Raw genomic sequence first — 23,297 nt, forward strand, 5'->3', positions numbered from 1 at the left:
CGTTTAATAGGATAAATTAAAAGAGAAAGGATTTTTCATTGATGTAATTTAGTTCTTCGACTAATTATACATATTTGAAGGAATCCATCTCTAATTGCTTGGAATTGCACACTAGTATATAAAATAGGGGACAACAAATCAGGAAACCACCAAATGAATAATTTGGCACAAAGAATTTTTTTTCTTGTGAAACTTGGCGTCTAAACTCATCTACAATCTTTGTTGAATACCAAATATAATTAATAGTAATTATTATGCTTGCAGTCCGCAAGTAGCTACTAAAAATAATAAATAGAATTGGCAACGTGTAGAAGATTATTGGAATGGTTACACTATTTTTTACCTGCTCGGCTATTAAAATACGCGTTGTAATTTTTTTATTGGAAAATCCCTGGAAAAATCGTTTGCCGATTTCCCCACACTAAAATTATGTGAGTCTACAGACTATACTAAATTGAATACAATGGCACAATTTGAACAATTTTGAGGACCAAAAGAACTCGTGATCGGATTATCATATTCAAAAGAGTTAGAAGTGCGCATCAAAAATTAGGGGTCAATGAGGCATCTAATAAATCGATAGACGGTGGATTTCCTTCCATATATTTCCCAGTTTTTTTTTTTTGGGATTGACGTCAAAAGGAATTGCAAAAAAACAGGGCAAAAAACTACGTACGCGTAATTAGAATTTTCACAGGTGCCATAATGAAGAACTTGATTACCAGAACCTGTTCTATTACAACATTCATAAATCTAGTGAGTTGCAAAATTAATTAACATAAGTCTAATGAGTGGCTGAAACTGTTACAACTAAAATGGTGGAATTTGGGCAAACTTAAAATACAAAAATCAACTTTTTTTCAGTAGGTGTTTGGTGAATGTGACCCAGGATTGTATAAGTTCTAAGCGTGGGGAGAAGGTTTAACTTTTAATTACAACCTAATCGATTGGGGCCATAATGAAAAACGAGAATAAGACTATGGGAAGGTCACTGTGTGTCATGCGATGCGATTAATAATAAGTGGGAACTAAGCTATCCAGAGAGCAAATGAAACAATTATTGTTACTAAACGAATTTCCACACATCAGGAAAACAATTTTCCTAATTCGTCATTTTTTCAATCGTGGTGCTATCCCGAAAATAAATAAAAGCGTAAATCTGTTGCCATCAATTAAAACGTTTCTATTTCTAAGGTAATTTACATAACGCACGTGGGCAATTTCGAACTATGGATATGTAATGAAAATAATCAATATAGAAATAGATCGTGGAATGGGAGCTAAATGTGCCCGATAATTTTGTTTGTCATTATATTATAAATACCTATACAACGTTTGTATACAATTATGCCAAACTGATTTTTTTGTATGTGTACAGTAGCAGTATATTATTTTTATTTGCGCATTAAAATAATTCTCCTACTTTCATATTTATTGGTAAACATAATTAATAACTTTCCTGTCAGCCTTTTTGCAAGGGTAAGGTCACCTGTGGTTGCAAAAGCTTGTATTCTGTGTAATTTAGTCCCGGAAATTTAAATGATGGGAAGTTATTTTGAACAACTCATAAATTATTTAGACAAGAAACCAAACTGTGGATTTTTCGATTTCTTTTTACTATAAATTTGTGAAAACAACAAATTTTGACCAAGTAACCTCGATTTTATATTATTGCTACCTTTACTTTTACGTTTTTTGCATTAGTCTACATATATTATGCACATTTTTATAGCAGCAATGATCCAAATTGTTCCTCATCATTTTCAGCTTTTTAATTTTTTAATTCTTATATTTCCAAACTAATACCACAGATTTAAACACTCATGTGCTAATACTACATAATTCTCCGTTCAATATAAAATTAAGGACATCGGTTGAACTTAGCAATGTAAGAAAACTGCTGAATTATGCAGTAAAATCCCAATAGACAATAGGAGTACAATTGTGACGTTCATCAATTTGTTGTGTTTTCGACTTGACAAGGTCTTTAAATATTCAGTATAAGAGGTAGTAATTTGTTTGTGTGTAAACGTAAAATACCATACATTAAATTTAGCTATAAAATTACTTAATGAATATGTCGATATGAAACAGTATCTATGTATCGGTATGTATCATTTGTAAACATTTTTGATTTCAAGCTCATTAACAAACATTCCAGAAAATGTTAGTCTTACGAGCTATGAGAAATCAGCCTAGATTTTCACGATGAAACAAATTTCTTTGGAATCAATTTTCGCCCTAAATAGGTAATTTTTATATTTTATCAAAATGGACCAAAAGCGAGCCAAAAACCAAACAAAATATGTATTGCAAAAAGAAATACTTTTTGTTGCGGAAGACACTCGGGAATACACTATTTAAATCACACATCGTTTTCCCTCCAGTTTTTTAAACCTTTTACTCGCTTTTTTATCTCGTTTTTTATAATTCAAATCCGAGTTCAAATCGTTTTAAAAAATAGTACTCTTTTATAACTTAAATCCTGGTGTAAATCATTTCAACGATTTACTTTTTCCGGTCAATTCACCCCAAATGGCGCAACTTCGATTTTCTGTGGTTTTTAACAAAAATTCATTTTCGTTGTTGAGAGACAATTTGGTAAAGGGGAAACCGCGATACGATTTTAATGTACAGGGTGGTCCAAAATAGACACTTACAGAGAAGGATGCACAGTGCCTGTTGCATTAGATATGGAGATCGTATCGTGCAAAACCTTCAAACACGGGGGGAATAAAAATATTTCATAATGACCCTATATTTTCTTAGTTAAAAGATATACATATAGAAAAATGTTTATTACAAAAGTTTCTTTACAATGATTGTTGAATAATCTACCATTTTCAAAATAAGTATACGGGATCAGATAAAAAGTTAACGCACCTAACCTCATTTTTTAGGGCCTCATTTTACTCTTTCCAAAAACATAACACTAAAGAAACTCAAAAAATTCAATATGGGTTATAAAAGATTCAAAACATTTTTTTGAATCATTTGCATTTTTTTACATTTTTAAATATTTTTTAAATCTGCATTTTTTAATCACTTGTCTTTTTCTAATATCACCCTTAGTGTGTTATGTTTTCTGAAAACAGAATTTATTTTATATATTTTTAGATTAAAATATACAAGGTGTTCATTTAAAAATAAGGAAGTTGACGTTGCGCAGTTCGCGAATGCGATCATTTAATTTATGGGATATGCTATATGTTTGTTACCACTAACGTCTATGGTTAAAATTTAAAGAGAGATCTTTATAAATAAAAAGTTGGAATTTTGCAGTCTGCGCATGCGCGAATTTGATTGGAATTGGAAGCTTTGTACCCCCAAAATAGTTACCTAGAGCATTCACGACGTACTCCACTAATTCGTTGAAAGACTGGGAATTTGCTTTGATGGGTTTAAATATTAGTTGAATGACTGATTTTGGTCGTTTTAGCCCTCGAAAAAACAGACTGCAACCTTAGGATTTTGAAAATTTTAAGAAACGAATAGATAGAAAACTACTTTAAGTGGCGATATTAATTTATTCAGAAAATGTTTTACGTTGAAAAATTGAGTTAATAGCTTGTTCTATTATTAAATGAGTAACGTTTATTGTGTGTTTCCGTGGTTAACCCAGGTTGTGGGTGCATAAATTATATACCTATTATCATTTTTACAGCACCTGCAATACGTAGTCATATAAGAGAGGTCTACAAATGACCTCCCACTTTTTTGACAGACATCTGCGTTTTGCACCCCTAGGAATCCAGATCTCAATGATCGATGGCCGCCTGACTGTGCACTCATTTCTTTCCAAACCACTGAACCAAAAGCTCGACCAAAAGTAACTAAGTTGGCACACATGTTCTTAGGAGGAAAATGAACAGTCGAGAAGCTTTTAAAAATATGCTTAATTTTTTTAATTAAACGTTATGCTTCACCAAATTACGCAAACTGTATTTTCGCGGGAGACGGCAAATTATATTATTTCGCCCGCCCTGTAGATTTATTCACCCGCTCTTAGTGATCAATCTGGTTATTGTCCTGGTATGCTATGCGGTTGATTTTTGAGCTTTATTACAGGAGCTACGAAGGCTTCGACAAAACCTTTAATTTGTAACTTTGAATGAACACTATGCCCAATTTGTGCGAAATTTTGTTTGATTTTACCGAGGATTTTATACTTTCGCATCATTTTTGAAAGAATCAAAATTTTCCATCTACGTAGGTACCTTTCTTGGAGGTTTTTCTCTGCACATTCCACCTATTTGCGAATCGAAATATTGATGACATTTTGGAAACTAGAACTTATCCTTCTCTAAGACAGAGAAATAAATACACATAAAAAACTTCACTGAACCTTCACAAAAGTATTCTTTCGAAAACCCCGCATCCCCTCTCAACATCTCTCGCAATATGTACTGCGAAATCGCTCTAAATTGATCAAAGCTGACCTAAAACCCCTTATTTTTGCAATTTTGTCACAATTTTTCACTTAGTGATCTGACTATGGAACTGTATTTGTTATTTATCTTATTTGTAGCACACAATATACCTATAAAAAAATAATTTCTATTACAAAATTTAATAAATACAGGGCAAAGTTGCTCAATGCCTTTTATGATCGTTGTCTAGAATAATGTTAGGGAATAATTGTAGCTCTAATGTATTATGTTGCATATTAATTGAAATCTTTCCTCAATTTTATTTGTCATTAGGCATTTTTACGAAAAATCAATCCAACACTATAATAGAGCATAAAAAGGAAAAATGTAGTCACTCTTTTGAAAACCAACCAATCAAATCCTACGAGGGGTGTATTATTGTATAAATAACTTCTGTAGTGTATACAGTTTTGTATATAAACTTAGGACGGCTGTAAATTATATTTGTATATAATACCAAAACAGTTAAAGATACAAACAACAGATTCCCTATATACCCTCCAAGACGCCGGATAGGACAGTTTATTTTTGAAATGACATTTATGACACGAGGAGGAGTTACTATCTTATAATTTATTGCTTGATGGTTTGTATTTTACTCTTTTTTTTGTAGCCATGTCAAGATTCACCAAATTTGTATTGTTTTTATTTTCGTATACAATTACAATTTAAATTTATACATTCAGGTGAAGCTTTGTATTAATAGTCCAGGCTAAATAGCTCTAAAATGATTTATTTTCAAAAAAAATTAGTTACCGGGCGAAACCGGGTTTTTCAGGCAGGTGAAATGAATAGAAATTTGGGAAAAAATAATTAAAACAGCTGAATTTTTCCGCGGGTGAAATCACGGGGGTTGAAAGGGGTGGAAAGTGGTATTTTGCAAATTGTGGCAAAACTATTGATTTTAGACGAAAATGTTAAATATAAAAGTTATAGAGATTAAAAAAATGAGCAACTTTTGTATCTGCACTATTTTCACATAACCTCCAATTTTCCTAGAAAAACCGAAAAAACTGTTTTTTTGTTTTTTATTCCTATTTTTGCGAAAAAATGTCATAGGGGTTTGAAATTTGGAGGTAACATAACCTGTTTTATGATAGAACAGAAGATAATTCTTTGGGTCCATAAAGTTGAACCGTTTCCAAGATCTCACGATTTCTGTAAAAAATCACCTCTTTTTCAAGGGGATGAACACTCTATTTTTTTTCATCGTACAGAAGTGCGCGGGGTAGCAAAATTTTCGTAACGACTTACATTTTAATAATCAAAAATAAAAAATATTATTCCAATAGAAAAATTTCAAGAAACGCAGCAAAAACGGGGGGAACAGTTTTAAGATACACCGTTTTTGACAGTAGGTAAATAGGCTTTTTTGCAAATAAATTAACGTGTTGCATCCGCGCTAATAAAAAGTTTTGGAAATCTGTCTTCTCTCTCCTCTTTAATGTTGCTAAAATATTTTCTTTTGTTTCCCAGTGCCCAACTGCCTTAATTAAAACACTCGTTAAAACATCTTTATTATTACATTTTTCTGCGCATTTTTACTGCAATAAAAGCAACTCGAAGTAAAATCGAATTCTTTTGCTTCCTGAACAATATGTTTTTGTTCACTTTCTCTCTTCCTGCCTGGTTTACAGCTGATGGGATTAAGCTGGGCCTGTTGATCGTTAATTTACAGGAATTATGAATAAAATCCTCATAAAGTTTATTCCTGCAGGTTTGACATCTCAAATCATTTGCTGTAAAACCAACGTTCTTATTGCAGATTTTGCAAGTTTATCAACAGGCCCAACGCAATTGCATCAGCTATAAAACAAGCAGGAAGAAGAATCAGTGAACAAAAATAAATTGTTCAAGAATCAGGAAGCAAGATACATAATTCGATTTTATTTCGAATTGCTTTTATTGCGGTAAAAATGCAGAAAAAAGAAATAATAAAGATGTTTTAACTAAAACAGTTGAGCATAAGATAACAAAAGAGAATATTTAGGGAAACATTAAAGAGAAGGAAGAAGACAGATTTCGAAAAAATCTGTATTAACATCCAACATGTTGATTTATCATGTCAAAAACCGTGTATATCTTAAAACTGTTTTTCCGGTTTTTTGCGATTTTCTCGAATTTTTGCTATAGGAATAATATTTTTTTATTTTTGTTTATTAAAATATAAGTCTTCCCGAAAATTTTGCTACTTCGCGCACCTCTGTACGATAAAAAAAATAGATTTTTCATCCCCTTGAAAAAGAGGTGGTTCTTTTCAAAAAATGTGAGATCTTGGAAACGGTTCAACTTTATGGGCCCAAACAATTATCTTCTGTTTTATCATAAAACAGGCTATATTTCCTCCAAATTTCAAGCCCCTATACGACATTTTTTCGCAAAAATAAGAATAGTGTTTCCGGTTTTTCTGGGAAAATTGGAGGTTATGTGAAAATAGTGTAGATACAAAAGTTGCTCATTTTTTTAATCTCTATAACTTTTACATTTAACATTTTCGTCTAAAATCAATAGTTTTACCACAATTTGCAAAATACCACTTTCCACCCCTTTCAACCCCCGTGATTTCACCCGCGGACAAATTTAGCTGTTTTAATTATTTTTTCCCAAATTCTATTCATTCCACCTGCCTGAAAAACCCGGTTTCGCCCGGTAACTAATTTTTTTCATACAAAAATATTATATAGCCTGGACTATAAAGGCGTCAGAACGTCTAGCTCAAAGTTTGACGTAAGTGTTTCTTGCTCTTTAGTTTACATGTGAATGATTACAAAATAAAGGAGTCAATTATTTTTGCGAGGGAAAATCCCATTGGGATTGGGTAAAGATTATGCTATCTCTGAACCGCTTCCGTAAAGAAACGTTTCAAAGGACCTTTAGTGCGGTTTAAAGAGAATCGGGGCATAGTTGGCAATTTTCGTTATTACAAAACGTGCCAAATGTCGCATTGCTTAATGGAATTATTAAAAATAGTTTATAGGTATACGCTACTTAAAGGTACTGAAAGCGATTAACACGAGATTTATGCACAAAATGTTCTGGAAACCTGGGAAGCGAAATTTTCTTGCAATTGTTGGTAAACGATGGGAAATCGTCAACAATTATTTACTAAACTGTCACCTCAAAATGAAATTTTTAAGAGACGTGTCCTGACCGAAACAAATTATACTGTTACTATACTTGTTGCTCATTTCCTGTTCTTCAATGGTGGGAAATGCATACTTAGGTATTAATTACCTATTTCATCATTCTAGGGAAAAATTAAGAATTATTAACTGTGTACGGCTTCGCAGTTTGTGGGGTTTCCGGTGACTAAATATAATTTCCCCTTTCTCAAGGCGCCGCAGCGCAAAAGCCCTAATCCCCAATTACCTAGATTTGCGAAGCAACTTCTTCTTGACCATCAGCAGTTTGGGCGGTTTGTACCCCCTTCCATCCTTCGTTTTGTTACTGCCGTCAAATCCGTGCACAAAACACAACATTACGGAATCACTCATACACATTTAGTAAAAAACCGCAAAACTTAGAGTTCGTTAACCGCTTAAAAGAACAGGATGCCGAAAATTGGTATTAAGTACTGAAAGAGCGGAATGTTTAGGAGGGAAAAAAAGGTGCGAGGGTGCGAGTTAAATGAAAGGTGGCGGGTTTTTGTTATCCCATCGCCGTTTTCGGTGGTAAAATGTTCATCGTTTCCGAGTTTTCACTTATCAATTCATGTACTTGAAAGAGTTTCAGTGGACGTCGACTTCGCGATAGCGGTCGTCGGACGGCTACTGACAAGCCTGTCGTTTACTGTACGTTGAGACGTTAGCCCCCCTTACGTTTCCCCAACAACAAGTAGCAACGACTACAGCTGACTTGCACCGCCGGTTTGTTTGATATCGACCCGCACGTGCTTTACACTGGGAAAATTAAGATATTTTTTAAATTTTTTAATGGCGGTTACAGAATTTTTGCTGTAAATTTATTTTTTACTTCCCAAAAAGTACTGAAAATTGATTGACTGTTGGCATACATCGGATGCAGGATCGGATGTAGGACGATTTCTGCAATTGTGTAAAACACTGAATTTGTCACATACCTGGATTGAAAAAAAGGCTAATGACGCACAGCAAAGGAATAGCCCTAAAGCCTTATCTGCATTGACTTCTTTACTATAGGGAACCTCGTAGTATATAACGAGACACATGTCCTTTGGGCTTTGATTCAAAATGGAACATCAGTGTTATTTCAAAGGTCCATAAAGTTAGTAACGAACATTTCCAGCACCGGTTACGTATAACGCTATGCTATAACCAAAGCGTGCCCCCCGTCCCCCTAAACATGATACGAAAAGAATAGAGTTTTTTTTTGCATATATTGCATTAATTTAAATTTTTTAATCGGTAAATAAAAAAGTTGTGCGTTTTTTCGTTAAGACACATATTTCCATATGGAGACAGTTTTTCACTGCCAAGGAAAATTTAATATGGGCACAAGCTATGGAAGCACCGTATGAAGTATTTTTATAACTTCTTACAAGTTTTCCATAATTAGGAAAGCGCTTCCGCATGTTTGATAAATTTTCAAAATGTAGTATGCATTTCTAACACATTTCCAAAATTTCCTACATACCTCAGACACATTTCTGAAACATTTGCCTCATATTTCCATCACTTCTGAAAACTTTTTAAAATATCATGAGAAGCAATTCCAAAATATCTTAAACTTTGCCGAAATTCTTACACATTATCGATACATTGGCAACATTTTCTACACATTTCCAAAACTTGAGGCACATTTCTCAAACATCTCCCTCACATTTACGTTCATTCTGAAATATTTTTTTTAACTTTTCCTAAATATCGTTTTAATACTACTGTTCTATACTTCTTTATACATGTTTGAAACATTTCCAAAATTATTTAAAAATTATTCATTTTAAGAAATTCTAAAAACATTTTCTAATTTTCCTACACTTTTCCAACACTTCTAAAGTATTTCTGTAACATCTATATTTAAAAAAAAATTGTACCAAAATTTCTGCAACTTCTTTAACATTTCCAATTTTACTACACATTTTCAACATGCTTTAGTAGAAATATTTTTGTACATTTCGAATCCTTTATCTAAAATTATTGAAATATGTATTTCCAATGTTTTTCAAATTAAAAAAAATGTTGAGGTGATTGTAGTTACATTAAAAAAACCATTTCTAAGATGAATAATTGTTTTTAAAATTTTCGTGTCAACAAATTCTTTTCTAGTAGTTTTCTAAGTATATGTATAACACTTTTTTACGTGTATTTTCATGTCAAGTGTTTCTTAAATTCTAAAACATTTCCAACATTTTTGCTCTTCTTTGATATAATTTCAAAATTTCCTACACATTTTCGAAATAGTTCTGAAACATTTACAACATTTGTTAAACATATAATATTATCATAATGTTTATTAACTGTATTAGCAATACACTACATAATATTCGTCAATTAAAATACACTTATGAATTAAATTCGTAGAGCGTTGGTCTTCAGGTCGGAGGTTGGGTGTTCGCACTTGGACTGAGGTGGGAATTTTTCATCTGTGGCAGAAATGGGAATTTTCCTGCGGGTTTCCTATAATTCGTAAGGTAAATACCGGAGTAGTATAGAACAACTTAAGGCCTTCTGCAGGGCACCTCTAAAAAGCATTATGCGGGCCACTATGTAATTGAGCGCAAGCCTGTTGAGGGCCCAGAAGAAGAAGGACAATAAATAAAATCTAGAAACTGCCGATTATCGGTGAAAAAATACAAGGAATATCGATTTTTCAATTTAATATTAATTATACACGGTTGATCATCATTAATTGAACTAAATCATGAAGGAATTGACATATTAGTACTTTTTATATACCTAGTTGAGGTGTCTGAGGTAGGGCATTATTTCATACCACGACTGTACTTACAAAGGCACTATATACCGTAGATTTTGAAAGTATACCAGGCGACCTTTAAATGTTTAAGTGTAAATAGCTCCCTCCCCATTAATCATCTACCAAGAAAGTAAACATCTATAAATATAGCATGGACTACACCCCCATAACCCAACGATTTACTATTATCTATTTCGGTTTAAAAAATGCGCTTTATCTGCACAAGAGTTGTGCACAATTTGTACTTGTTTCTAAACGCGCATTCTGAATTCATCGCAATTAAGTTTTGTACGTCATCGTTTTTGACATATGTCAATTTTTCTTTAAAAATTTGGTTCATTCAAGATAAATCAATGTTTCTTTTAATAATTAAGAGTCTACGGAATTTTTTGAGTGACCGCCGCCGATAGGTTTGAAAAAGTGTCCAGGGCGGATGCGATTTTTCGAAGTTCGCAAAGTTAGCAAAAAATATCAAATACTTTAGTTTATTAAATTTCTACTATTTCTGATGCCAGAAATGAATGTAGATTTAAATCTAAGGGCCACTTTTTTTAACATTCTGTATGCCTATCACGTAGTTTTTGTTATTGGCATAAATAGGAGACATGTAAAAAAACAACACAATGTGGATAATTATCCATAGTGAAAATTGTACGACTCAAAAAAAAGGCAGTGTATAACCTTCCTTTTTTACCAAAAATCGACTACACCAAAATTTCTCGGGAAAACACTTTTTCTTATTAATTTTGGTGCGTGGAATCCAAAACAATTCGTACTTTTTCGATCAGACTTCTCAATCAAAAGTTATAGACTAGAAACCAATTTCGAAAGAAAATTCAAAGGGCTGTAACTTCTGAACTAGTAGCCCAATCTTCGAACTGTTTGAAATTATGGATTCTACAGGGCGCATTCTATAAGAAAATTTTTTTCCGGGTCGATCTGAGACAATTTTTTTTTTCGGGACTCAAAAAAAGGCAGTGTATAACCTTCCTTTTTTTACCAAAAATCGTCTACACCAAAATTTCTCGGGAAAACACTTTTTCTTATTAATTTTGTGGCGTAGAATCCAAAACAATTCGTACTTTTTCGATTAGACTTCTCAATCAAAAGTTATAGACTAGAAACCAATTTCGAAAAAAAATTCAAAAAGGGCTGTAACTTTTGAACTAGTAGCCCAATCTTGGAACTGTTTGAAATTATGGATTCTACAGGCCACATTCTATAAGAAAATTTTTTTTCCCGGTCGATCTGAGACAATTTTTTTTTCGGGCCTCAAAAAAAGGCAGTGTATAACCTTCCTTTTTTACCAAAAATCGACTACACCAAAATTTCTCGGGAAAACACTTTTTCTTATTAATTTTGGGGCGTAGAATCCAAAACAATTCGTACTTTTTCGATTAGACTTCTCAATCAAAAGTTATAGACACTAGAAACCAATTTCGAAAGAAAATTCAAAGGGCTGTAACTTGTGAACTAGTAGCCCAATCTTCGAACTGTTTGAAATTATTTAAAATAATATTGATGCGAAGGACATTCGAAACTATTGCTTTCAAAACCTAGTACACCTAATCTTTGAATATTATATTCAAAGACGTAATGAAATATAAGAATTGACAAAAAGTGTTTTTTTTTAATTTTTTTTTCTTTTTAGTATTTAGTCTCTAAAATGGCAAAAAGAATTTGATATCAAAAATAGATTTATATTTCTCGTTCCTGGCCGTAGACGCAGAGGGGCGAATCTGCGGGTGTTTCTCAGCTATAAGTACTATTTTTTAGTTGTGGGGGCTAACTTAATGGAGCTCTTTAGACATCGCAATAAGTGGGGTCCTTTTGATTATTTGACCTGATATTGAACTGACCAGTTGAACTTCGGATTAATTACGCAACTCCTAATTGTGTTAAATTTTCTATATTGTGACTAGGTCTCAAAGTGAAAATACATGTTCCGTTTTTTTTCGTGACATCTACGAGTATTCAATAAAGGCCTATGAATTATGAATAATGTAAATTCGAAAGAGTATCGGTCCGAGAACAGACCCTTGCGGTGCACCCGTATCAATTCGTCGATTATCAAATTCTTTTTATTGAAATAGACATACTATCACACTTCGGGGCCCAGATTGCAGATATGATTTTAATAATGCGATGTTTTTTCCGCTAAATTTGCCTTCAAACTTAAACTAACTTGGTAACTATATAAGTGAGTAGGTACAAGGTCGGTTAAGTTAGAGAACTATGTTTTTTAAGGTTATCACATTTTTCTAAAAGCCTGAATGGAATTTTTGTCTTAAAAATTCAATGTGCAAAGCTGAAAATTATACAATTACGAAACTACTTGACAGCGAAGTTAGAAATAGTGCCGATTTAAGTTTAAAGGCCCTGTATAGCCGGTTTATTTACAAATGTCGTGATTAACACAATCAAATGCCAAATTAATGTATACATTTCAATATAACTACACGCTTCGGACATGACGGATACCGATATAAATGCAAATTTAATCCAATATACAAAATGAATGATCCGAAACAATCAATAGCATGCGCCCACACTAGTTATTCTGTGAAAAGTGGAAAACAATTTTCCTATAAAATGCACGTCTTAAGAAAGAAATGATGACTTTTTTATTTGCCGATCGATATGGATATGAATGCAAATTTAATCTAGTATAGCATAGGAAATGGGTTATCGGAAATTTCAATGTCCACGCTAGTTTTTCTGTGGCAAATGAATAACTGTTTCGCTATGGAAATGCGCGTGTTAAGAATGTAATTCATAACTTTTTTATTTACCGATAGATGACGATGCTAAAATTGGCTATCCGAAGCGGTGTCTCAATAGCTATAGTGTTCACGCGTGTTTTTCCGTGGCAAGTGGAAAACCGTTTTCTTATGAAACTGCAGTCTTGATAACCTTGATAACATTTTCTATTTTCCGATTGAGAACGAAGCAAATCTAATCCAGAATAATATACTGAATCGATCAATGGCACGCGAGAGCTTCCGTGGCAAATTAAGTTTCCCTATGGAAATGCGAGTGTTAATAAAACAATTAAATGTCTGATTTATTGATCAATAATGATGCAAATTTAATCCAAAATAGCAGGCGAAGTGGGATATCCGAAAGAGTGTTTCAAATGCCTGTGTCCACGTTGTTTTTCATATCATCATCGTTCGGTGTTGTTGATTACAGGCATACCGGTATAATGACGTCCCGGTGCTGGAAATGTGCTGGGCCTATTTTTCAATAGACCGGTGCAAAGTATTTCACATTATCTTCTTGGGGTCGCTTCTGTTTCCAGCAACGAATCCAATCCTTGTTACCGGTACATTTAACCAGATAATCCAATCTTCAATTCCATCAAAATAGGTGTTGTTGTATCGCGAGAAATTGCCATTTAATTAATTTAGTATATTTCCGGTCACAAAACATCAACTTGCGATTAACCTACCCATTCATATAAACAACGCTATTTTACTTCCTTCTCCTTTTCCTTTGGAGTAAATAGCGATACCAGACCACAAACGACACTAGCAGAAACTTTTGTTGGCTTTGTATCAATCACTCTTGAGAGCGATTAAATTCGATATATGTAATCATTAAATGTTTACTATATAACGTAATAAGTAGCCAAAACATATCCCCAAAAAGCATCAAATCGTTCATTATTCGCAACAATTGCCATGACTTGCAATTCACAAGTCCAAATTATGCAAAAATTAGCTCGAAAGGGATTGTGTTGTAGAAGTTATAGGAATCCGATGAAGAATCGATATTCAAAGGACCAATAATATACATCATAAAAAATTTCCGTTCTATTTCCTTAACATTTTATTATAATTTTCGAAAACGCAAAGTTTACCCCTATTCCTCCATATCACCACAGAATATGTGATATCACGCAGCATTGTTTTTGATTGTCGTATAGTTATAGGCATAAGATTTACTAGTTTTCACTAAAATCGGCCGATATCAGAATGCTCTCTTATTCTCCCAGCTAAAGCCTCTCACGTTGAGTAAAATTTCCCATATCTACCTACCTTTACCAAAAATGTCATCCAAGTATGTTCAAAAATTATAATAATTTATATCTTTCACACTTTAATTTGTTTATTTTATTAATATGATTATTTTCATATTTTACTGCAAAATAAAGGGTTGGTACTACTGGTAGCTCTAAATTTCTATTTGAATCTAGCGCGCATCTGATGATTACACTTAGGTATTGCATATTTTTTTGAATTTTGATTTTGGTTTGAATCGATCTTTTTATTTTTAATTTATATCTAAATATCGATCATTTTAAAAAATCTGGATCCCTAGTACTAGCTTTAATTTAAATAACGCATATGTTAATCTATCTTAGCGAAAACAAAGTCTCCATGCTCTTTGGCTCCTATAAAGTATCCACATGGCCTTGCGGCTAACTAAAGAAGGTCCTTGGAACCTTGCCGGCGCGTGTGACGCAGTTCAGTTGAAACTGGACTGCGGTACTAAGGGTCCCTGGTTCAAATCCGGGTTCGGACATAGATATTTGTAAATGTATAATGGGTTGGGTTGGTAGAGCAGCCTTGGCTGAAACCCCACCCACTCAAAAATAAAGGCAGAAATAAATAAAGAAATAAATATCCTTAGAAAACTCATAAGGACTCCTGTAGTCTCCTAAAGAATGTTAACGACTTTTAAGGTATCTTCAAAACTTTTAAAAGCCTGGTAAAAGCTAAGCTCGTGAAGCCTTTAAAAGCATTTTCAAGAAATTTCAAGGGTTTTGAAGAGTCAATAAGAGAAGTTTTTGGACAAAAAGGGCTTTTAAAGACACTGGGAGACTCTTGAACACGTTTGAACATCTTGAATACTTTTAAAGATTCTTAAACGGTATTAAAAAATCTAGAAGACTGTAATCAGCTCAGGGAACATCTTGGAACACTCTTAAAAGCGAATAAATGCGCATACCATTGGTTATTTTGGGCTCTTAAATATTTTTAAAAGCTCTAAAACAGTTTAAAGATGGTATCAAATTTTTCTCAGAAGTTTCAGGGGCATTTAACCTCCTAAAAATCTTAGATACCCTTTTAAAAAGCTCTTAAACCTACTTAGAATTTTCTGGCTTCGGTATCAAAGCGTAAACGTACAGTATTTTTGTGTTTATTGTGTCTTAAAATTTCAGAAATTCGAGTGTAAAAAAATTCTCGTACTGAAAATCGGTTACGATTCTTCGAATCCTGATTTAATTGCGCGCGCCAACTACCTCTACGGTTTACAAAATATTTTTTACTTCGTGCTTTTTCCGTTTGATTGCTTAAAAATCTGCCATTTGACCCAACAGCTTAGCTTAACTACCTGAATAATGTAAAAACAAGATTCGAAGAATCGCATACGATTTTTAGTTGGTAGCTCGCATTCGGAAACGGGACTTTTAATCCGGCTCATATTCAATATCCTTGAACTCGTAGGAATCGATTGGCGACGGTTTGACATAGCTGTTTCATTTCATTCTCGTGTTAGAGGAGGAACAGACAGACGGTCGGACAAAACCATCACATAAAGGAATTTCTTTCTTTCAACAAATTTTCTTAAAAATGCCAAAATCGTAATTTGGTCATCTATTTCAGTATAACAAAGTCAAAAAGCTTTACTCTGGATGCCGCAGAATACCAATTTCTACTAAAACTAAACCTTTACTGTTTATATCCACCATATGTGCACCCCGATTTAATTCAAAGAACACACCCCAAGTCCTTATCAAAGCAATTCCCAAGTTCCTCTTTTCACGCTCATTTCAAATTCAAGTTCCCTTCGTGTTTCTCAAATTCCCAAATTCGCTTCATGTACTCCGTAAACTTCTATTAGTTTCTTTTTAAGTTTCTCTCAAGTTGCTCTTATAGTTTTCCTGGAAGAACGAGCGAACTAAGGATATTGCATCTACTCATTACTGTAGTGTATTTACGTGTTGGCGTATTATGTTTATGTTTAAAAATGCCCCTTTCTCTCCGAAAAGGCGGAAACCCTGTGCTACCACACAAAGTGCTCGAAAACATACTGAATAACTCGTACGGAATTAGTTTTTGGAAAAAACGTAAAAACAGGTCGATTTTGGTTGGAAGGGAGACATCTTTTACTTAAAAAAATTACATCCCTGGCGTCAACCCCTAATCGTACTATTGTTATGCAGTTAAATCGAAAACTTCATGTAACCAGATTAAAATATTACAAAATCATATACTTAGCTAGAAAGTACATTATAACATACTAAACATTACTACTACATTGCATCAGCTCTTTTGTAGAATTAACAAAACATTTCGTTACAGGAGCTACGTCCAGGGTAATCCAGTAGATGACTCGTTAGGACGATTAACCGAGGGGTAAGGGGTAAGTAGAAAATTGTTCATTCTCATTTTTAGCAGTATCCCATAAAATGGCTTTCGGTAAAGATATCAAATATCTTGGGATTTTTTGGTACCAAGATTTTATCCAAAATCGACCAATTAATCCAATTATTTACACGTTCATTAAACTACCTATGTATTGATTCAGTCTCGTTGCGATAATTAGATGTTAATAATACATAGCGATTTCTTGCGCATAACCAGATGGAAAAGTAAACGAAACTGTATAGTATTATGTAATCCCCGTGGATATTTCCAATTGAAGAATATAAAAATGAAAATTTCATTTCGTTCACGCCGCCGGCCGTACAAGTATGATAAATAACATGCATGTAAGATGTTGCATACCATTTGCATACCGTTAAAAACCCACCCTTCTCGGATATGCTTTTATCGCAATCAATTTCAACCCCTTACATCATAAGTCTTCTTTAACACGACACCCTACCACTATCAGCACAATGTATCGTATTGAACTGAAACATCAGATACATGGAAAAGCATTTTCCAGGATTAAATCTTACGTGCTCGCTTATAGAAGATTGTACTCCCATTTCATTTAATACGTGAGATCGCGCCAAAGAAAGTCGCGCCACAATTTGCATACCGCAATTTCACTTCATTCGCATTCATCATAAAAGAATGGGAGAAATTGAAGCCTACTTAAATTGCAATAGCGTCGCGACGAATAAAAAGAACAATTCATTGCGCTTTAGTCATACAATACGTGTAAATCAATAAAGTTCTCTTCTGTATTTTCTAAAGCTTCAATATTGATCTGAGCAGAAACTTCATACTTTGCGCTTTGCTTGTTCTTCTTGAGCATTATAAGCAATCTTTTACTACAATTAATTGAAGTTTTCACAATCAAATAAATGTAATGACGACAAACTTTTCATGTGGGGGCGATAAATTCGAATTTTTAAATGTAAAGGGCGGATTTCATCCCCTTAAACGATCACTAAGTGAATGGCAATTTTTTAGCATTACTGAGGATTAACCGTTATCTTCTAAAGAAAATTACAATTTGAATCCTTCCTTTTGCGGATGTTAAATGAGTTTTTGAAAACTAAAAGAGCGGATTTCACCCCCTTTTTCATGTATGCGTTCGACAAAAATTGCTACGATCAAAACCAAAAAATATGCAAAAAATGGTCATTTTTAGTGCATTTTCCAACACTTGTTGGAAGGCGCTATTATGGCGCTGTTTAAGTAAAGAACTCGTAATTTTGAAACGCGAGGCGGGTCCATGCATAACCCAAACTTTTATTCGAAGCTCAAGCGGGGTCCCGGGTTCGGGCATGGATATTTGTAAATGTATAGTGGGTTGGGTTGGTAGAGCAGTCTTGGCTGAAACCCCGCCCACTCAAAAATAAAGGCAAAAATAAAAAATCAAAAATAAAGGCAAAAATAAAAATAATAAATAAGTTGTCTTTATCAAGACACAAAAACGCGCGTGGATCTAATTAAATTGTGAGAAGGTCAAGACAGTGTAACAATCTCTAACCAAAAGGACAACAAGGGCGTAAAGATAAGTGCTAGAATTTATACGTGATGCCTAGAATTTAAAAATGGTCCTAGAGTCTTGGAATATTTGCAGTAGGTAGCCTATACCTTGAAGGTATTCCAGACGGCCATCAAGTTTCGCTGTCTATAAGGGGGGCCTCTCCACGAATTATTTCCTGAGATGCTGTTTTTGAAAGTAAAACGTGCAACTTTTACATACGACAACCAATTTGGTCTCAGATTTTGTCGGAACTACAAACGAAAGCGTTTCGAGGATAGTTTTCCAATATAGCCGAAGAGGTAGCGCTGAAGGTGTATTATATCATTCGTATTGGAGCAGCCTTCCATAAAAATTAGACGCTTGAACAAAAAAGCTCCCTGTCTAAATACAATATAGGTTAAGCAAATAAACTCGTACTAGTCAAGCGGAAAGATACTACAAAAACAAAATGGCTCATTTAATCACAAGAAAATTACCGCAATTACTGTTTACAGCAGCTTGTTTGTTTTTATAAAACAATACATGAGCGTGTTACCTTTAATAATTGTTTTTTTACTGTTTTAATGACATCCATTTAGCATTATAACCAAAATGAGGTTGAAAAGGGTGGTACCGATTTAGGCGAATAAACGTCACAAGGTTGTAATTACTAATGCAAAATATCCGACAACCCAATCGACTGCTATTATGTCACACGTTTCGAGTCTTGAAAGGTGGATAACTGGTTGGTTGGTGAATGACCTCCTCGTGCGATTTCTTCATCATTATACGTCTAACTGTTTCGTGCACTTCTACACTCTATACGTTTTCGAACAATCGATATCGAAATTACGAGCCGACCTCGATTTTTCAGTTTACATGTTGTCTTAAGGACAAATGTCAAGGTGTTTATGTACATAATACACCCAGAAATCGTTTGATTTTTATTGGAACTGGTTTTCAATATTATTTATGTAATTGTCCATCTTGCTTGGAAGGAATTAATTTAAGGACCTACACAGAGAAGGTAAAAAATCAGAATTGTACCGAATTTTTTCATGTCAACTGAGAGTCTAAAATGTTGCACCCTCAAAGGTCCCAAAAGTTTGCGTTTTCTCTCACATTTGATTTTGAGTATACTCATTTTGCTGCTCAAAATTTCGATCTTAACAAGGCACATCACTGAATACAATTCTAGACGAAATCTGGTCTCTTGGGCCCTCTAAGATAAAGAATCCAAAAATAATTTTTTTAATAGTATTTTTCACCTCATATTCCAAAGCGTAAAACACCTTCTTTATTCGAATATTCAATGCAGTTCTGAAACCGGATTTGTTCCTGGATCACCTTTTGGCGCTGCGGGCGCCTGTTGGATATGCTTAGGTAATTCCCACAACAAAATCCCCATAAAATATTCGTATGGAAAATTTGTTTCGATTTTTGTCCTTAACGAAAATCGTACTTGACAAATGCAATTCTAACTGTTTTTGTTATCCGGCCAAAAAGTACAAGCGAAATTTGTTTGAAAAAACTAATATTGGATTCATTACTTTAGTTTTGACAGCACTTAGGCACCCAATTTCAATTTGACGTCATCTTGTGGTAATAATTCTGGACAATGTTTACAAAATTGGAAAGAGCATACACCAAAATTGATAGTTTCGTCTTTATGTCGTTTTGTTGCTGAAAACATAAAGAAGCATCGTAAAATTTGGACATTTTGGAAAGGATCTTCGCCAACTTGATGTTTTGAGTGTTTATACACTTTAAATGTCCCAGAATTTTTGCGTATCCTTCGAGTTTTTCCCATTCCATAACATGTGTTCTATGTTCTTTTCTTCCTCTTTCCCTCTCTCTTCATCTTCACATCTGAATTAGTTTAATATTTTTTATTCCCTCCCATAAATATGTGGATAACCACTCCCTTATTAGATCTTTGTAACTACTACTTCCTTGTGCGCTCTTTATATTCACCATCTATTGTCATATTTATGCATCCAGGTCTCTTTTTGTTAGGTATTTTCCTTTTTCCTGCTCCTCTCCTCTTTTCGACCTCAGATCGCCCGTATCAGTTTTTTTCATAATATTTTTCTCTTTGCTCCTCCCACATTCCTCTTGCCATCATCCTCATTCTTTTACCAATTCGCTTTCGATTTCACTCATTTGCTCGAACCTTACCTCCCTGCGTCTAAACGCTATCCTTATCTTCTCCATTTTCTTTCTTCGTCTAATATACTATTTGGCGTTCTTCCGTTTAGCCCTAATACCCATTTATAATACCTTCTTTGTATTCCTTCCAGTTCGCCCCATTCCTTCCACCTCCATATCTCCGCTCCACCGTATTTTCTTGTTTTGAAATTGTTTTTGAAACTTTTCTCATCGCCACCACTCTCTTTTTCCCTAGTTCTTTTAAATAATGCGCATTTGTCTCATTATTTCTTTACATTTAGTACCCTAAATATTTAGTCTCTTTAACCTCTTCTATTTGTTCCTCTCTCCATTTCCATTCTACCTCTCTTTTCCTTCCACCCCCCTTCCCAAATCTCACCCTTTTCGACTTTTTTACATTTAGGTCTCCAATACCTCTCCATTCTTCCCACCATTTTCTTCATTTGTTCTACTTCTGTTTCCATAATCCCTGCGTTGTCCACGTATGCATCTCCCCCTTCGTAGTACTTTTTTCATGTCTCTTATGTAGAGATGAAATCAGATTGGGATAAGCGGGCATCCCCATTTTCCCCTTTCCACTCTGTCAAACGCTGCATTTATGTCCATGAAAAACGCGAACACCTTTGCGCCCTTCTTTTCCAATTCCTCTTCCACCTGAGGGAAACTCTGTCAAATGGATACAGTTAATGAGGATTTTATTGAATGGTCATTGTAATGTTAGTTTTTTTTAAGTAATTACCGCTTTTGTTAATATTGCCTGTAGGAAATTAAGATTGCCATGTTTTTAATGACCAATTGGGATCTTTCTCATTGTGGGAAACAGGCTGTGCTAATGCGTTTAAATCCTTGCTGATTAAGATTTCTAGTCAGAAAGTGCGATACTGTGAAGGAAACTAGGAACCCAGAAAAAATTTACAACAAATTTAATGTATACCTATAAAATATATGTATAAAAATATGGCAAATAAAAATTTCAGTTTGCCACTACCAAATAAACTAAGGACCTTAAAAATGTTTTACAACAAGTTTTGAATCCCTAACAGCGTTCTTTATATGCACAACTTCCGTTTTAAATATAACATGTAGGTTTTTGTTACTTTCTTCAAATATAAAAAAATGGAATACACAATGGAATGTCATTCGAGTTCTAATTCCCACACAAAGCTTTTGTGGTGTACATTTACGAAACTAAATAATGCATCAAATGACAAATTTTTGTTTTATGAGTTTGTTTCATTACCCCATATAACGAACCCAATACCAACAAATACGTCAGTTGTTAGTTCTACGTGGTCGGTAAATATAATTTTTCTAAGCGACTTGAAGATAAAATCCGATCGTTTATGATGAATATTTTATAAATTACATATTTGGATAGATATCTAAATTATAGGGTATATCCATCTATTTAAAAGCATACAACTGGTAGCGTACCGATTGATTTTCATTTACATCTGTTGCATTGGAAAGTACTCCAAGTTCGAACTGAGGTGCGCTGTTGCAAAGGGGCAAGCAAATCAGCAGACTCATTCAAAAACATTAATTAATGATTCCATAATCGTACAGACAACACTGTCGGCCCGAAAACTAAAGTTAATTGTACAATTGATATTGTATTATTTCTATGAACTTTTAAATGTTACTATTCTGAATATTTAACTCCAATACTTAGTGTAGAAATAAAAACAAAATAAAATAAAATAGTGTACGTCGACATGCAGGCTGCATTCGTTAATCTACCCTATTAGTTCCATTGCATCCAGGAAGGGATTGAGCGTCTTTTCTCCGTCTCCCAACAGGTTGATCTCCATTGAGAGATTCTAAGAGAATTGTAAAACAATACCTAGACTGAACTGACAGTGAAACTTTACCATATTACTAGGGAATGCAATCCCGCAGCAAAATCTCAATCCCGGTATTTGCGGGATTGTTAGATGTTAATCCCGGTATATGCGGGATCCTGCAAAACTTAAATTGCCGAATAAGCAATTCTGTGCAGTTAACTTTTGTATTAAAATAAATCGCTAATTATCACAATATTTAACAAAAAAGTACCTTCAGCCTAACTTAGAGCTCAAAAAAACCTCACCTGTAAAGCACAAAAAGGTGAACTAAAGTGCCTCAAAAATCATAGTACATTTTAACGAAAAAAGTTTAACAATTATTTAAAAAATAACTTCTCCGTATGCGTTTCATTAACAAAGTAAACAGAGTCGTCCCCTTGGTCGACAAATTCCTCAGTCCCGCAAATCCCGCGGGATCTCCCTCCATTTATGTGCGGGATTAATCCCGCAAAAATGCTGCGGGATCCCGGTATTTCGGCAACCCGCGATCCCGATATCGCATTCCCTAGTCTCAGATCGACCATTTTCTTATAGAATGTGGCCTGTAGAATCCATAATTTCAAACAGTTCCAAGATTGGGCTACTAGTTCAAAAGTTACAGCCTTTTTTCGAAATTGATTTCTAGTGTATAACTTTTGATTGAGAAGTCTAATCGAAAAAGTACGAATTGTTTTGGATTCTACGCACCAAAATTAATACGAAAAAGTGTTTTCCCAAAAATTTTGGTGTAATCGATTTTTGGAAAAAAGGAAGGTTATACACTGCCTTTTTTTTGCCCCGAAAAAAAAATTGTCTCAGATCGACCCGGGAAAAAATTTTCTTATAGAATGTGGCCTGTAGAATCCATAATTTCAAACAGTTCCAAGATTGGGCTACTAGTTCAAAAGTTACAGCCTTTTGAATTTTCTTTCGAAATTGGTTTCTAGTCTATAACTTTTGATTGAGTAGTCTAATCGAAAAAGTACGAATTGTTTTGGATTCTACGCACCAAAATTAATACGAAAAAGTGTTTTCCCGAGAAATTTTGGTGTAGTCGATTTTTGGTAAAAAAGGAAGGGATAGGGAATGTAATCCCGCAGAAAAATCT

The 23,297-nt window shown here is 34.0% G+C and overlaps 1 protein-coding gene across 6 annotated transcripts in view; it reads right to left on the minus strand.

Moving 5' to 3' along the window:
• LOC116168294 (GRAM domain-containing protein 2A-like) overlaps positions 1 to 23,297 on the minus strand; it is a 70,852-nt gene that overhangs the window by 32,737 nt on the left and 14,818 nt on the right. For 2 of the 6 annotated variants that reach the window (XM_031484094.1, XM_031484058.1), the window contains exon 1: positions 7,800 to 8,209. The exons of the other annotated variants lie outside the window; for them this stretch is intronic. In XM_031484094.1, coding sequence (XP_031339954.1) covers positions 7,800 to 7,930 — 131 coding nt within the window. In that variant the 5' untranslated portion in view covers positions 7,931 to 8,209. Of the gene's footprint in view, positions 1 to 7,799; positions 8,210 to 23,297 lie in introns of those variants that run through there. 6 annotated transcript variants of the gene reach the window in all.

The sequence above is a fragment of the Photinus pyralis genome, unplaced genomic scaffold, assembly GCF_008802855.1.
Source record: "Photinus pyralis isolate 1611_PpyrPB1 unplaced genomic scaffold, Ppyr1.3 Ppyr1.4_LG1, whole genome shotgun sequence".
Taxonomy (NCBI): domain Eukaryota; kingdom Metazoa; phylum Arthropoda; class Insecta; order Coleoptera; family Lampyridae; genus Photinus; species Photinus pyralis.